General features: G+C 39.5%; 1 protein-coding gene and 1 long non-coding RNA gene across 17 annotated transcripts in view; one reads left to right on the forward strand and one right to left on the reverse strand.

Annotated features, from left to right (window-relative positions):
• The window catches only part of IQCH (IQ motif containing H), a 213,427-nt gene that overhangs the window by 119,435 nt on the left and 75,949 nt on the right, over positions 1 to 18,043 (forward strand). For 13 of the 15 annotated variants that reach the window (XM_077881589.1, XM_077881590.1, XM_077881591.1 and 10 more), the window contains 2 exons: positions 1,282 to 1,554; positions 6,266 to 6,457. In XM_077881589.1, the coding sequence (XP_077737715.1) occupies positions 1,282 to 1,554; positions 6,266 to 6,457 (465 nt within the window). Of the gene's footprint in view, positions 1 to 1,281; positions 1,555 to 6,265; positions 6,458 to 9,705; positions 10,218 to 18,043 lie in introns of those variants that run through there. The other 2 variants (XM_077881601.1, XM_077881593.1) reach the window with 2 other exon arrangements.
• Positions 12,368 to 18,043, reverse strand: part of LOC144303437 (uncharacterized) — a 109,436-nt gene continuing 103,760 nt past the window's right edge. For both annotated transcript variants that reach the window (XR_013370490.1, XR_013370489.1), the window contains one exon: positions 12,368 to 13,261. This is a non-coding gene — a long non-coding RNA (uncharacterized LOC144303437). The remainder of the gene's footprint in view (positions 13,262 to 18,043) is intronic.

The following is an 18,043-nucleotide window of genomic DNA, read 5'->3' on the forward strand; positions in this document are numbered from 1 at the left end:
TGGCCCAGGGCGCGATCCTGGAGACCCGGGATCGAATCCCACGTCAGGCTCCCGGTGCATGGAGCCTGCTTCTCCCTCTGCCTGTGTCTCTGCCTCTCTCTCTCTCACTGTGTGCCTATCATGAATAAATTAAAAAAAAAATTAAAAAAAAAAATAAAATCCTACCTATCCTTCAAAATTCACCTCAACCCCAGCCTCTTTCATAATAAAATACTAACTAACGTTCATTAGGTGCTTATTATGTCCAAAGCACCATTATAAGTGCTTTACATGTATTATCTCATTGAATCCTCACAGCATCCCCATGAGATGGCTACTATTATTATACTCATTTTACAGAGGGGGAAACTGAGGTCCAAGGAAAATGAGTAATTGGACTTCTCTGCTATCCCCACCAGCACATGGCCTCTGCCTCCTTCCTCTATGCCTCTGAGCCCTCTGTTACTCTTTATGGCCCTTCTCTGCCTTGATTTAGTTATCCATTGACTATACTCACTTGTGTCTTTACTCCTTGAATGTAGAGACAACCTTGTAGTGGTTTTGGTATATGTTGACCACCTGGCTCTGTCCTCTGCCCCTCTTAGACATGCCAGAAGTATTTAACTGAATAAGTGGTCACATGTATTCCTGAGCAAGGTCTAAATAGTCAAAAATAAAAAGAGTTTTTCATTGGAAAATAAATTTAAGCCTTGTTGAAATTTTCAAATATTTTTCTATCCATGAATCTTCTCCAGAGTATTGGCTAAAAACCAAAATAATCATTATAAAAGTACATTTTTTCTAAAATGGACTTGGTGGTAGAACTTTGGAAAGAGAGTATCAAGTGCCCTTTGCCTATGGAGTCACTTAAAGAGTTGCTGGATTAGGAGTCCTGTATAGTGAAGCACACTGTAAAGCTTTTTTTCTTCATTTTTTGTATTGATTTTCCAGACGCTTTAGTGTTAAACCATGCCAGAAGTGTTGCAGAGATGAATCACTATTATCCAAAGGCCGCCAGCCTCTTTTCCTTCTGACAGAAGGATAATTCCACGTGGATCAAATAAATACAGATGTGTAGTAATTAGTTCTATTCCCAGTGAGCCTATTTCCAACACACTAAAGATGTGAGCGATTATAGAGCCTCACCCCAACAGCTTTTATCAATTTAAACTGCTAAACAACAGGATAGGTCATAACCCAGCCTGCTATTAATAATGCATTTATTGTGTGCAACATTATAAATTAGGCATATGGGCTAGAAAAAGAACACCTTTTAACAAGAATGATATGGTCTCCCCCCAGAAGCATCATATGTGTCTGGCCACTTACCTGATGTACAGTCCCAAGGCAATCAAAAGAATAAAAAATCTCATCCAAGGAAAACAGGCCTACATCGTCAGCGGGCTCCTCCACAGAGATGATTTGGCTGTGGCGGATATGTTAAATATACCCATCCTGGGTCCAGAGCCTGAAATAGCTCATCTTTATAGTAGCAAGTCAGGAAGCAAACGGGTCTTTGACAGTGCCGATGTGCCAGTCCCTCCTGGAGTATATGGCATCTACCGTCACCAACAGGTATGCGGGGTGGATGAATGAGGCTCTGTTCAAATATTTCACACCTTCTTGACCTTGTGGGAGCTTCAGGTCTTTTAGAGCCAGCCCTACCCAATGAAGAATATATGGAATGCCTAAGCTATTTGATGGTATCTGCTTTAGGCCTTCACGTTTCAAAGTGTCTTTCTAATGGCCTTGCAGAAATTGTTGGGATTCCTTAAGGTATTTACTTATTTGGGTTAAGCCATTGAAGGCCCTTTCGATATACTAATCTGCTGTCAGTATTTATCGCCTTAGCATGGTTTAAGTTGATCATCATATTAGCTAGCCGGTCATTTAGGAAGACCTTAAGAAATGTTAGAGTCAGTTTTGGTGAAAAGGAGCAAGTTTGGAAAACCTCAGTAAGTGAGCCTTTCTGCCCAGTCAGGTTGCAGAGGTCCTGCAGCAGAGGGCTGTAGACATCCTTGGCTCTGTAACACAACCCTTTGGCTCCTGAGGAAGGGGCCATAAAGGGAGTAGGAGAAAAATCCTGGAAAGAGGACAGGAAATGGGTCCAGGAATAAAACTATCTGCATCCATGTCTTTGCTTTGAACCAGGTCTCTGGCTATGCATTCCTCCAGCAGACCTTTAGGATCCTAAACATTTAGAGAACAATGGGATCCCAAGTATGCCCATTTTGATATCACTTCCATACTGCTGTGTGGTGTAACATCCCCAGGAAATGATCTTTGAGTCAGCTCTGGCAGATGTTCTCCCATGTAACCACTACCTTTTTTCACAAGAAAGAAAATAAAAAGACAAATGGCTATTAACATTTCCTAACCTCTGTTTCAGTAGACATCTCTTGACCATTACTCCTGGCCAATCACGACTACCCCAGGCACAACACAGTTCTCAGGAATCTAAAGAACTGTGCACAATGAAGCAGTTTGTGAGGGACCATACTTAGGGATCCTCCTTCTTCCCTCAGTCGCTTTATCATGATGTTCTGTACGTCATAGCTGCTGAGTCCCCAAAATCAAGCCTTTCAAAATCATACTTCTCTAAAGATTAGAGAAGGTATTGTTAATTTATTTAATTGCCCTAAAATGTTTCAGTCTTGCTAGACTGTTCTTGGGCAATACATGGACTCAGGAAGGAAGTTGCAGAGTCTGGAAAAAGCACAGGCAATTTTAATAAGAGAGAGAGGCTATTCCTGAACTGGTGCGCCCCACTGTTCACTATCATTAGTCTCCACTGGAATTTGAAGGTAACAAAATGCATCGTTTGACTCTGCTTCCCAGTAGAATGAATACTCAGCTGAGACTTGAGATAAGTGAAATGCACTTTAAAACTATAACTTTACATGTGTAAATTACAGAAAATAGTCTTCAAAACTTTAAAGTGTATATGCAAAATTTATGTTAAGTCTTGCTTTCATCTTGACTGATGAGAACTCGGGCCATCTTTGCTAGGAAATATTTTAGAACTGTATGTGTTCATTGTGGAATGCAGTAAAACTTCCTTCTCATGCTGGTACTCAGGAACAGGATTAAAAACCTCCTCCTAGGGTGGGGGGGGATGGGGTAACTGGGTGACAGGCACTAAGGAGGGCACTTGATGAGATGAGCACTGGGTACTATGCTACATGTTGGCAAATTGAATTTAAATAAAATGTTAAAAAACAATAGAATATTGTAATTTTATATTTTTAATATAAAAATATTAAAACAAGCTTCCCCTCCAAAAAAAAAAAAAAAACTTCCTCCTAAAAACCTCCTAGACACGGAAAAAAAAAAACCTCCTAGACAACTTGGATTTGAAGGATGTCATTTAACCTATGGCATGTGCAAATCACATCACAATAAACCAAGTTATCACTGACTTCCACTCCACTTGTTTGAAAACATATGTCTGAGGTCATCAAGAATTAAAGTACTCCACTGAGAATTCTCCAGATAGTGACTGCCCTATCTAATCTATCTGAGTGTGTCAGCATTTTGAATTTGCAGATGGTGATGAATCAATAACACTGACTTTTTACCGATGTGCACCATAAACTTAAAGCCAGTGAAAGAAAGCTGTGATTATTTTAATTTAGGTGAATAAATATTCCCAACTATCAGCTGGATTTTAGCAGCTGGCGTTTTTCTACTTTGCTCCACACCAGTATAAAATGAAAGGCAATTAAAGAATATATTACCTCTTTTGAACAGATAGACTCAAATAGAAAATTGATAAATGTTTGGAAATAGCATAAAGTCATTTGGTTTATGATTAAGTAATTTATTTGTTTATTTTTTAAATCTAGTATGAGCCCAGTGAGCATTTCCTGTTTTGATCCATAAAGTAACCATGCAAGCTCTCTTTCTGACATGTGCTCCGTATAAAATATTGACAGCTTCGGTTAAATAATCAAAACTGGCGATGCTATTTTAAAAGCACTGTTCAATTTTCACTTAAAGATAGCACATAATTCTTTCCAGTGGTGCAGTCTTTACAATACTATTGATCCTCTTCATTACTGTAGGGGATCCATCAACAGACACTCATTTATAGGATTCTCAGAAGCAACAAATAATAGGATTTGGAAGAAACAGATAATAATTCTGTTAGTAGTTGAAACCTCCAAATATACAATATATCTGAACATACAATGAAAAAGGCTATGAAGGCTAGAACACTATAAAGGCTGGAACACCTTTCCTTAGACTAGCAGAAGAATTTCATCAGATATGAACAGCCAGAGACCATTTCTACTTCTGCAAAGTACAATAGTGATACAGCAAAGTATGATTAAATATAGAATCTATCTTCTCAACACATTAGAGGAAGAAGGGATGCAACTTTGGAAGGCACGTTACAAAACCTTCCTAGGCTATGCTCATAGCCATATGGTATGCAGACAAGAGTACTTGTCATTTAAACACCAAATTATCTACAGACACTACTTGATAATTAGGGAGCTAAGATAATTCCATTTCCACCCTAATTGAATACCCCATGGTTGCATGGGGCTTCCGGGGATCCCAAGTATGCCCATTTTGATATCACTTCCATACTGCTGTGTGGTGTAATATCCCCAGGAAGATTTGCTGAAAAGACACAATATAGGAGAACAGATTGTGTCTTTAATCAAAACAATTTTAATCTTCTAGCTTCAGACTTCAGCATAACTATAATCTTGAGTGCTTTCACACTCTTTGGTTAAAAAACCAAAAATCAAAAATCCATTTGGTGAGCAAACACTCATCAAAAGAGAAGAGAATAAGAGTGTCATGGAGACCTACCTCCCTAAATACAGAAGACCATAGTCAAGAGAGCTCAGGAGAGAGAATGCTTAATACTGTTTTGTTTCTTTCTGGGTAATACAGACCAGAACGTCTGACATGAAGACCAGACAAAAAAATCATTTTGTGATTTAATGGGTTTTCTCCAAGGTTCTACTAGTAGAATATTACTTATAATCAAGTAATCTGGGCTATAGACTTTTGTATGATTCAAATTTATCCCAAGTGGCTTATTGACTACAAGGAAAATTGCTTCTCTTGTTTCTCTTTTGACTTCTTTCTCTACCTCACTCTCCTCTTCCACCTCTCTGCAGGCTGAGGTAGGCCACATGGAGGAGAGGGAACAAGCTGGGGTCAGTGTGTCCCTGAGTGGAGTCTCTGCTCTTCCACTTAACACTGTGATCGTGGGCAAATTATTTAAATTAGTTGAGTCTTGAGGGGCCTGGGTGGCTCAACCAGTTAAGCATCACCCTCCATCTGGCTCAATCAGGATCCAGGGATCCTGGGATTAAGCCCCTTGCTTGAGCTCCTGGCTCAGTGGGGAGTCTGCTTTTCCCTCTCCGTCTCCCTCTCCATCTCCCACACCAACCGCACCCCTCGCCCCAGGCTTGTGCTTTCTCTCTCTCAAATAAATAAATAAAATCTTTAAAAAATAATAAAAGTAAATCAGCTGAGTCTCAGTTATTCATATATAAAATGGAACTAATAATGACATCTGCTTCATTTTTTAGTATTACAAGAGAAAAGTCATGTAAAGAGCCTAGCCAAAGCCCTGGCTCCTATCAAGAGTTCAGTAATGTTAGATGTTGCTATCATTATGATAAAACTTCAACTTCTATCCATTCCATTTCCATGGGATTGAGCCCCATTCTTGAGGGAATACTGTTTCAAATAAAACATAATTATTTTCATGAATGTTTTATCTCCTTTATGGGTCTTGTTCCCATAATACGTATGACATACTTGGCCAATTGACCAGTCAAACAAATGCATTTCATGTACGTTAATGAGGAAACAATTAAACCTTTATAGGTTATGACATTTAGAAACTCAGCAAAGTTCCAAATAGTTAAAGTTTTCAAGAGTATAACTCTTTATGGTCTTGAAACTATAAAAAAAAATAATTTGATGAATCAATAAGTAAACACATAATGCTCTAAAAAAAGAAACAAAACAAAACCAAGATTCAGTTACAGATATTCAGAGATTCTTTTGTCTTCAAAAACTAGCAAAATGATAATTTCAGAATTTCTCATAAATAAGACTTTCCTTTAAACATACCTTTAGTCCCAGTGGTTAGTGGTTTCTTCACATCCTATATATGTCACTTAAAACTTAATCTGTCTTAATAATTAGAATATTAAATGAACAGACCATGTAAATACACCTGAGAAGTACAACTAAGTTCATGGAATCTAGGAAATGAGCCATATCAAATGTTGCTGTGTCTTGGGTTCCACAGATGCTAGAGCAGCTGGGTCAGCTGGTCATAGATCACCTGGAAATCCAACGCTGGCTCTTTAAAATGGACTATGAGTTTGGAGGAAACGGGACTGCATTTTGTGACATTCCTTCCCACCTGGAGTGCTACGACTGGTTCCTAAAGGAGAGGAGCAGATACGGCTATGAGGACTGGAGAAAGAAATGGGCACAGGTGAGTTTGATGGTGACAGAAACCCACATTGTTTGTGAGCAGTTAAGGGATGATGCAAAAGGCTCATCTGGGAGGTCAAAAGCACTTTCTTCTAGACTCAGCTGAGTCACTTGTCAGCCGTGAGACCTTAGATCATTTTCACTTTCTTGGGCCTTAGTCCTCATATACAAAGTGAATGGGCTTAATCAAGTTACTTTAACATTACTTCTAATATATTTTTAAATTTTTTTAAAATTTGAGTTAACACACAATATTCCATTAGTTGCAGACATATAAACAGTGACTCGACAACTCTATACATTATGCTGTGCTCACCACAAATGTCACTACTTTCTGTCACCATACAGCACTATGACAATCCCATTCATTACATTCTCTATGCTGTGCTTTCATCCCTGTGACTTATTCATTCCATAACTGGAAGCCTGTATGATTAGGTTATTTTATTTTATTTTATTTTATTTTTATTTATTTATTTTTTTTTTGATTAGGTTATTTTAAACGTCCCTTCTTTGGGCCCTAAAAGCCTTCAGTCACATCTTCAAATTGATTATGATAATTAGGAAGTAATTTTTTTTACTATGTTCAAATAACATTACAAATCTTATCTTTTGGTTTAAATGGGTCTTGATCATATGCTTCTAACGAGTGTTGTTATTAAGCTGGCTGTATTTTATTATGAGAGAAAATTCTAGTAGTGAATGGCTGTCACCTGGAAGCTAATGTATAAAAGCATTCTGTCAGCAGTCATATGTTTTTGAAGACAGTTCAAGGAAATTTATGTAACTGCTGGTCCCTATGAGATGTTGAGAAAATAATACATCTCAGCCAAAAAAACCTCCCAGCAGAAACTAAATAATAGGAAAGAAACCTTAGCATATGAGTGGATGTGTATGTTTTTCCACATATACTGGTAGAAGGATGAATTGTACAACCTCTTAGTCTGTTCCAAACTTACTTAATAATTAAAGTAATTTTAATGGTTTTAATATATCAATTAAATCCACCATTCTTAAAGCTGCCTCACTTTCCATCCAGAGGCCTAGATCTCCCTGGCTTCTCTTAATGTCAAATCTCTGTTTTGGCTGACATACTAATGAAAGCATAACTGACGAGGAAAATTTGGGTGCAAATTCCCTTAACTAACTCCTTCCCTGCTGACATACATAGCAGTGGGCTGGGCAGTGAGTTGCATCTGCTTTGAGCATCCCACTACAACAATATATGAATCAAAACACAAGTGATGGAAAGGGAGGGGCACACAGAGAGAACCACATTATTCTTGTGGAAGTGAAATGACGAATAAATCTAGAGAACAGTCAGAAGAGAGAGTTCCCTTTGACAAATGTTACTGTTCTCCCCATGATCTATTCCGGGCTTTTCTTCCCCCTCCATCAGTGAGTGAATGGACTAAATGCACTACCTGTCATGGCCAGCTTTTTACATATTATTTAAAGGATACCAAAGTGAATTACTCTTCTAGAAAAAAAAAATAAAACAAGGAAAATGTATTTAATTTTGAGGCCCATAGAGATTTCTCTTGTGTTCTGTTTGAATTGGATTTTATTTCATATTGTATAGAATTTTCTTTTCAAAGCCAAATTACTGAAATTAAAACATGAAAATAAGACTATATTTTTTATAAAAGACTTTTTATTTAAAAAAATAAAAATGTTAGTGTGCAAGGTTATTTTTCTCAATATTTCAAGCTAATAATTTTTAAAGAATTCCCTACGATAGATGCTAGACTATGATAAATTTAAAATGTTTGACTTTAAGTTTTAAAAATAGTTAGAATAATGACACATGGCTAAATTGCACTTAAAACCTGACTACATGTTATTTAATTTCAATTACTTTAAACTACACCATTTAAAATTGTCACCAAATACATTTGGTGTTAGTGTTAATATTATTAAATGTGAAACTCTTGAATAATTAATTATCTACATCATTTTTTATTTTAACAAGGAAAAAATAATTATTCAGAAGTCTTTTTAGTACTGTGAGGGACTGTGCTTAGCCATGATGTAGTTAGAAGCCAAAAATAAAAACTAAAGCGGTTCCAAAGAGCTTTTTTTTTTTTTTTTTTTTTTTTTGGTAGGAGACTATTGACATTCTTTTGCCTTCAAAGTGAAATTGTATTCAGAGTAGAAGTGAACTGCAATCTCCATTGAGTGCAGCTATTGAGAATTTAGGATTAGAATTATCCTTTGTTCCAGAAGACCATAGTAATGCTACACATTTAGACATCAAAGCATTACTTTATGAGCACAGGCATGTTTTAATGTCCTATTACAGTTTGTAGACCTGTTTCTTTTGATAATGAAGATGTTGTGTCATCAAGCCTAGCCTGGCACATACAAAACATATGCTGGCAGGTTATTAAAAATTTCAGCTTCTTGATGAAAGACTATCCTGCAGGCTAAGAGTCCAGAGAAAGACTCCATTCTGGGAGAATTATTAGAAATGAGAATATGACTGTAAGCACTAAATTATGTTAATACTTACAAATAGCATCATTTGCATAGCAGTTTATGACACGATACCATGATTTTTCTCATTGGTATGTTGTAGGCAACAGATTAAAAACAGTGCTGTTTATGAGAGTTTGAACTGTTTTGAGATTCTCTTGCATCTTTTGCAGATATTGGTTTTAGAGGTAGGCATGATTCAGTGTAGACTCAAGGATCTAATACAAAGATCATCTTTTTTTTCTACTTATCTAATTTAGGATCAGAGTTATTTGGTTGCAAGTGAGACTCAAAACAAAGTCGCAGAATCAACAAATGCTGGAAAAGCTATCATCACATTAAAAAAACAAAAACCCTATAGACATGTAGGTGATTTTAGGAAAAGCATAATATTACATGATGGCCACAGTGGCAATAAGGGATCTTTTGTTTTCATGGTGGTTTGGTACCAACTTTTCTTACTTCATCCTATCAGCTAACAAAACCTACTTTCCGCAATAGGTGCCAGTAAACTTGCTCACTTAAGCACTCAATGCTTGTTAAGGTTTAATGAATCCACACACTTGCACACACTCCAAACACCCCACTCCCCAGTTGGGGGTGTTTCTTTTCATTTAGTGGGAATGAAGGCTTAAACAAAGGAAGGCACGCTTGTAGGGGAAAAGCCTTCCTAGCCGCTGTCACCCAAGACAGTCTAGGGAGACCCGGGTAGACATTTGCTGTGGTACCAGTCCTTCTTGTGATTCTTTTTTTCTTTCTTTCCTTTTTTTGAAGGGTAAATATTCCCTCCCTCATTCCTGGGAGACTGGCTTGGTGGCAGAGATGCTGCTGGTGATGCTGCTTTGCAAGAAAAGGTCTTTCTAGAACAGTTTCTCCATGTAGAAAGCTAAGCCATTTTTTTTTCTCTGTGCAGTCCTTTGTTGAGCCTCTATTTCCCTGGATGGACAGTACAGGATGCCAAGGTCTTTTACCACTTACAAGAGAAAGGAGGAATTGAACTGGCTCTTGAATGCTACTACATAATATTGCTATTTTAGTCCATCCAAGAGCAGTTTTATGTTTACTTGTACTTCTGTGCACTTTGTTAGACATCAGAAATTAATTTGGGGATCGCCAAGGAAAACAATCTGTATTAAAAATATGGGGGCACCTGGCTGACTCAGTAGGTAGAGCTTAAAACTCTTAATCTCAGGTTCATGAGTTCAAGCCCTACATTGGGGCCTACTTAAAATAAAAATAAAAATAAATTAATTCAAGGCATCCACGCCTTGGAAAAATAGAATAAACCACAGTAGTTGTTTTGCTTACTTGCAGAATGAAATCAACTAACAAAATTACAGAGAACCATCACCTACCTAGTTAGTGCCTTAGAACTCCATGTCTCTATTGCAAAGACCTTCATCTTTTGAGATGTCCTTGCCTCTGGGTCACAGGAGCCACTGTAGGATGTCTGAGACTTGGTGCTTATGTGGAATTTAGCAGGTATATTAGGTGATCCCAAGGAAACATTATCCTACAACCACATAATTTTTTAGAAAAGCAAGATTAAAGAAATATTTAACCAAATAAGTACATAATCACTTTTCCCAAACAGATGTCTTCACTTATGTGTCTTAATAATAATTAGCATTGTAGAATAGCTGGGGGGGGGGGGGGGGCGGGTGCCAGGCCTTTCAGCACTTTGTGAACTGTTTCATTCAATCTCATAAAAACCCTGACGTACCTACTCATTTACCTCCACACCACTTTGATAAGTTTTGTTATTCTGTTTACAGGTGGAGAAACTGATGCTTTAGGTAGTTAAGTGACTTGCCCAACTTCATGTAGTTAATAAATGATGGTGTCTAGCTCAGAACCCATATCTAATCCCCTGGCCCAATGTTCTTGCCACGTTGAGCTGAGACTACTTAGAAAAGACCCCTTGTTTGAAAATCCAGAGCAGTGTTCTCCCCCACGTCCCTGCCATTGTGACCAGCTGCCTGAGGGACAGGTCTTCTGCTTTCTACAGAGATGTGGAAAAACACATTCCCCAACACAGTAGAACTTTGTGCTGAAATTTCCCCCAAAGGCAATGAGCTGAGAGGTAGGAGGGCAGTCGGTACACATACCTGAGAGCTGTAGAAGGGCCAGAGCCCTGCTGGGGAGTCCCTAAGGATTCAGTTTTTTGTAACCCAACTGCCTCTCATACCCGTATATGTTCTTGGGTGATGAGAGTGAGTTTTAGATACCACCCTTTGATGGTTCATGGAAGTGACAAACTTTCAGTGCCTTTCTCAACTCAATACAGGAGCGTGATCATTTTTGTAAGCCTGTAAACAAATTCTCACAAAGCTCAGAGTAGCCAAACTTCATGATTAAATGTAGCAATAAAAATATGGTGGGCATTTCAAACCTTGTTTTTTGGATAAGCAGCCACATACTTCGGTGTTTTTTTTGTTTGTTTGTTTGTTTGGTCTCCTAGTTCTGGCTGGCGTGGTAAACTCCCTCTTAGGCTGAATAAGTGTTGGAATAGGCTAGTCTCAATAATTGAACATTCAGGATGACCAGGAGGTGGTCTGGCTCTTCAGGGTTCTGTAGCCCAGACACATCAAGGTCACTAGAGGGGAGCCATGGGAAATCACTTTTGCTCTCCAAGTCTCTACCTCTTCATCTGTAAAGAGGGATAATATTAGTACCTGCCTCATGGGGGTGGGTGGTGAAAATTAAATAAGATACCCTTGTAAATGGGCTAGCAATGTACTTAGCACACAATAAGCCTTCAAGAAACGCTCCCTGTTATTATTAATATTACCATAAAACTGTATTACAGTTAAATTGCAGGTAACATTGCACAAGTATATACAATTTAATATTCCTTGGGTGATTTAGAAGGTCTTTTAGCATCTTGTAGGCCTCTAGAATTTTGTTCTGTGCGTCAATTATCATTCTATAGGATTGTGGCTGTTGAAGATATGCACTATTGATCCAATTGTGTCCACCCAGTGATTGACCAGATAACGTCTTTAAAAGAATAAACCTTTAAAAAAATAAACCAGTGTGGTTTCTTATCATTTGAAAATTATCCCAGTTATTTTAATTTTCTACATGTCGAATAAAGAGGCATTGACCTGATAAAGTAGAGCTTACTCTGACCACAAGCTCGAGACCCAGTTGCTTCATTTTCTGGTTCCAGTTGGTGTCTTTTCTAATTAGCGTAGCAGCACGTCACCACAATCACTGGAAAGCTTTAATCATTTACATATTTTTCCTTATCTCTGAGAATGACTTAGAATGTTTTCTTCCAGTTCAATGGTTATTTTCATGAAGCTGCCAGAGAAAGGTTTGAGGTACTTTACTGGGCTGGAGAAAGAGGACAGGAGAAGGGAAATTGCCTCCCCAAGTACATGAAAGCCGGGTCCCCCTTCCGAGGACCTATAATAACCAGCTACACAAGCTGTTGGTTTGTGTGTCCTATTGATTTAATATGCTTCTAATCAGTACATAAAGCTATGGGCCTGCAGTGTTAATTTTTCATATGCTTACAAAGTACCCTTTGATTTTCTGTCACACGTTAATTACAGCGTTTTGCCATTAAATAGGAAGCTTTGTGTAAACTAATTACTAGGTAATCATTGTCTACTGCAAGCGTGCTGTTTGTACCTTTTATTTTATTCTAAAAATGCACAGATCTCACAGTCTGGAAACACTCTACCTTCCAGCCATTAGCTCTCACTAATTCATAGCATTATTGTGGTGAGAGTGTAGGAGTTGTAATTGTTGTGGTATCAGAGCTGTTAATTACCGGAGTAAACAGTTGAAATGGTGCCAAGGTCTATTGTACAAGGCAGAGAAAAGGAGGTTTAAATGCTACTCCCACCATCTGGGGACTAGGGGAGAGGCAAATGCTTGAGAACAGCAGTGAGGCGCTATGGCCGCCTCAGCTCCAGGGTTGGCGGCCATATGGATCCGGAATATTCTGAATCAATTGAATTTAACTGCCAGTTTTTCGCAATAACAGCGTGGAAGGAAGGAATAAAGCAAAAGATGAGAGAAACGAGAATTGGTTCGTGTTTTCACATCCAGGAAGTCCCCCTTGGAGTTCTTTTGGAAATATCTGCTTTGCTGAAAACCACAGAGCAGACACGGGTATTTGGAACAGATTCAGAATGAGTTTTTACTCTCTGCCTCCGACTGTGCCATTTGCTTCTGGACGTCTGTCCTCCGTGCCCCTGGGTGAGACAGGGATGCCCTTGAGAAGACTCGGACTTTCCTATCGTGGCACCAGATCCGACCAAAATCTTCACTTTTGGAATTCACTGACTTATTACTCTGGTATTTTCACCAGCGTGGTCTGTAGAAAGAACACAGTAATAAGTACATAAAGCTATCATATCTGCCCAAGTATATACATTCACACATGTGGAAATACCGAAGAAGGTACGGCTCTTCATTCTGATCAAGAAGAATAAATGCTTGCCCATTCGTTTTGTATAAAAGTAAAATAAAAATCCTCCTTCTAATGTCTCATTTCACCCTTCTCCTCTACCACTTGAATAAAAAAATCGAAGTCCAAAGGGCACATGTGTTTTCTTTTGTGTTCGATTTCCAGCTAAAGAGCTTTCTTTCTTTTTTTTTTTTTTTAGCACATGCAGTTTCTCAACCCGTGATATTTCTCTAACTGGTAAGAAAGAGATGTATTACCAATAATAATAATTATGGCCACTTCGACTGACAGTTGATTTTGAAACTGCATGGTTATGGCTTCAAAAGGCTGTGTAATCTTTAAAACACTCATGTATTTACTTGATGTCACTCTTATTTCATACAATTTCCTTTAAACCCATTTTCCCCACGTTAAAAATATTTTTAAAAAATCTGCCACTTGCAGCTGTAACTACTTTTTAATATCATTCCCAGACCATGAACATATTCTTCTTTTTTTAAACCACCCTGGATTATTTATTTTTAATTGTTCCTTCAGCAGATGTTGGAGTAATTCAGGGTGTAGTGTAAACGACTCCTTTAAAGAGAGAGATCACAAGACTGCAGGGTACATCAGGAACCAAGGACAGTGTTTGTTGGGCTCTTAGGATGGCAGTTTGGGCCCTAGGGGGACAAATTTCCTGCTTTTGTGCGTGTGCAAAGTTCAATTAAGAATTTTAAGAAATGCTTAATCTTGATCTATTGAAACCCCAGCATGCAGCACGACAGGGTGAACCTAGAAAGAAAACCACGGCCCCCTGTGAGGAGGGGGAAAGAAACAGCAGTTTAAGTGCTGGAAAGTTGAAAAGGAATGAACCTCTCTAGTGTTTCTGGTCGGGGTGAAGCAGTTGTGCTGAGCTTTGGAATGGAAGCACAACATATGTGCCTCAGTTGGACAAAACGCTTCTCCAGTCAAATCAACTACTAGGCCTGCATGTTGGTACAAGGTGGAGGCCTACATAATGAGGGACAGACTCCTCGAGAAGCAGGGAGTGGATAATGCTACATAAGTATGGAATTATATACCGCATTTTCACCATTCTGTTTAATGAGAGCCGCCACCGCAGCGAATCACTTGCCACACAGCCGAAATGGGCCATTAGCTATCAAGGGAAAATTGTCTTTGCCGCTTTCAGCAGATGGAGCAAATATTTTACAAAGCAATTTTACATACCAAAAACATTTGTGTGCCTTGGTAATGTTGGCTGTTTTACATTATGTTACCTTCTACAGCAGCATAATTTTCCATCTCATCGAAGGCAAAGTTGGCATTTTTGATTTTTAAATTCTCAATTAACAATTAAACATGGAGTATTAAAGCAGTCCTTAAACTTTAAGTAGGTGTGGGAAGTAGTTTATGACTTGCTGAAGACATTTTCATTTTTCCTTCATCTTCTCAGCATATTTTTGTACTCTAAAGAGGGACTGTTCCTAATGATCTTAATGGAGAGAAAGGAGTGAAAACTTCACTTACCAATTGCAGAATGAGAGTAACCAACACACAGACAATCAGAACGTTTGCTGACTGAAAGCATCCAGCACAGACGTGGGCACACGGTTTGGCCCACCCATTTATATCTGCTTAAAATGTTTGAGCTTCAAGTAACAGAAAATCCGATTCAAAATGGCTTGATTATCTCAGCTAATTGAAAATCCAAGGATTTAGTCTGACTTTGGACAAGGCTTAATCCAGTGTCTCAATACCACTAAGGAGGCAGTGACTCTCCATCTCTCCTCATTGCACATTAATGTCAGCTCCACCCTAAGGCTGGCTGTCTGCAGGGTTGTAAGATGGCTGCCAGTAGCTCCTGGAGCTTGTCTTTGGTCAAGACAATAGGAAGAAAGAACACGGGAGTTGAGGGTGAGTCGCTCTCATCAACTTGGACACAGCTAAAAATGTGGTAGGGGCAGTTCTTGAAAGGAAGTCTGGGACATCGTTACCCTGAACAAGGGGACAAAGATGTTGGGTGGCCAATAACAGATGTCCACTCTACCATTTTTTTCATTAATTTGACAGCACAGCCTTTGCATCTCATATGGATGATCTAATCTGACCCAGAGTGACCATTTATGCCCTCTGATGGTGGTTACAGAAACAGATCCCATTGCACTCTGGCATACTGGTATCAACTGGATTTGAATCCCAGTTTGCTATTTCATGGATGTATGACATGAAATGGAAATGATAATATCTACTCCAAGAGTGGCTTTGGGATAATAAATATAAAAAATCTCTGGCACAGACCTGCCACATGGTAAGCTTTCAGTAAGTGAGAGCTATTATTTTACCTAAAAAAATGACCATAGTGGTAAATGCATCCCATGCACAGCAAAGTAACCTTTCTAAATTTGCCCTCAACCTTCTCTTCTCTCCATCTCTGTGCCACCAACCAATTCACATCCTGAACACCTTTCACAGTGCCCCACACTTTACGCTCTGAAGGAGGCAGCAAGGCTGGTGAAGAAGACTCACTCAGGAGTCAGAGGCAGCAAGAGAGCGCCTACAGTCTCAATGTGTGGGTGTGGGAGTCCCATCCCCTCTTCTGTAACATGCAGCATTTGACTTAGATGGTTCACATGGCCCCTCTCAACACTGACAGTCTTACTTAGTTTTTTAGGTCATTGTCCTGCCCTTCTCACCTTATGCCACCCTCCATTCCTGCATTTAGAGATATCAGAAATTTTTATGAAGCAGAACAATCTAGCTAGGTTCCTTGGTTTCTCTTTTGAACACCACCAATGTGTGATGTGAGAGATTAGAAGTGATTAGCCAAGACATTATTTTCCTTAATCTACCACTGCAGATCTAGCAAAGAAGCTTCTAAAATAAAGTGGATTTTGGTGAGATTGATATTTAGAGCATTCTAATTTGTATTCATTCTTTCCCCTCTCCCACCCTCTCCCCAACACACACACACACAGAGAGAGAGAGAGAGAGAGAGAGAGAGAGAATTTACCTGGGAAAGTTAACTCTCTGGAGTTTGAAGTAGCTTTAGTCATTGAGGGCAGTATTAAATTGGATATGCTAGCAGCTTCCCCTGAGAGATCACGAATTTCCTTCAGTGATATCTCTCTTCCTTCAAATTTACACTTTCTTGATAGAAAAAGAGAGTAGGCTGAGAGGCAAGGTCCATGCTTGACAGATAAGACTTTTTAGAATGTCTTGGTCGGGTGGAGGGAGGCCCTGTGCTCTATGCTCTGCAGGTATCTTGGAAACCTTCCAAGGTCATGACTATTGTCAATGCACTCTGGGGGTAAATGTGTGTACTGGAGAAAGTGTGACAAGCCTGTGCAATTGCAAAGATGTTGCCAAAGTTTCTCCTGGATGGGAATTACTCTAGAGCTATCAGCTCCACAAAGTCCAGCAGCTAATGTGTGTTGGCAGAGCCAGTGTAATAATGATGGAAGAAGAATCTGGAATTCTGATTTTTTTTCCAAAAAGTAAAATGAATTTTTCTAACATCCATTTATCACCTATAGGATACATACTTTCCTTTCCACACCCCCAGAGTCGTTAGCTCTAAATGATCTACTCCGTGTGGGTGGTGGGACCTCTGAAACACTGACTGGGCAGTCTACCACCTTGATGTGACTCACCGAAGTGAAACTTTCTAACTACTCACTTTACAAGCTTGTAGGATAGAGAAGATGCCCACCCCCTCACCACTGCTGGCTTATGACAGACATTTTATGTATTGTATATATACCCCCACACACATATACTTCTATATATACACACTTTGGGAGGTGAGGAGGAGGCAAAGAAAGCAAGCTAGCATTCATTCCCACAACCTCTTTTTTTTTTTTCTGTCTTTAGTCCATGTTAAAAATCACCCAGTAACACAATCTCACAACGCCAACAAGCCTCTTCATTCTAGGAGACTCCACCTCCCATTTGTAAAGCAGGGGGCATAGTACTGTGCAGGCCTACCTTGGAGTGTTACTGTAGGGACCAAATGAGCTCATGAATGTGAGCCTACTCTGACAAGGAAAAGTATTTTATGTATAGTTTTTTTTTTAAAGATTTATTTATTTATTTATTCATGAGAGAGAGAGAGAGAGAGAGAGAGAGGCAGAGACACAGGCAGAGGGAGAAGCAGGCTCCACGCCGGGAGCCCGACAAGGGACTCAATCCTGGGACTCCAGGACTGCACCCTGGGCCAAAGGCAGGCGCCAAACCGCTGAGCCACCCAGGGATCCCCATGTACACAGTTTTGACCATTCCCATGAGCCTAGGGGTTTGTCTGGTGTGGTTATGTTCGTGGGTGTGTGTGGGCGCCTAGGTGTACCTGAGTTCATTTTGAAGGGAATAAACCTGGATCACAGCAGATATTCCTTTACCAGCATCTGCCCTTAAAGGTTTGGTACTTGTGTCTGACCTATGCAAAGTGATAATCATTAGAGAACAGAAACCGCCCCTCTGAAACTGAGAACTGGCATCAGACATCGGATGGCCCTCCGTGGCTATTGAGCCATGCTGCACCCATGAAAAGGGTGCTTTTAGGGGCGCCTGGGTGGATCAGTGGTTAAGCATCTGCCTTTGGCTCAGGGCGTGATCCCGGGGTCCTGGGATCATGTCCCACATCAGGCTCCCAAAGGGAGCCTGCTTCTCCCTCTGCCTATGTCTCTGCCTCTCTCCCTCTGAGTCTCT

Source organism: Canis aureus, chromosome 32, assembly GCF_053574225.1.
Source record: "Canis aureus isolate CA01 chromosome 32, VMU_Caureus_v.1.0, whole genome shotgun sequence".
Taxonomy (NCBI): Eukaryota; Metazoa; Chordata; class Mammalia; order Carnivora; family Canidae; genus Canis; species Canis aureus.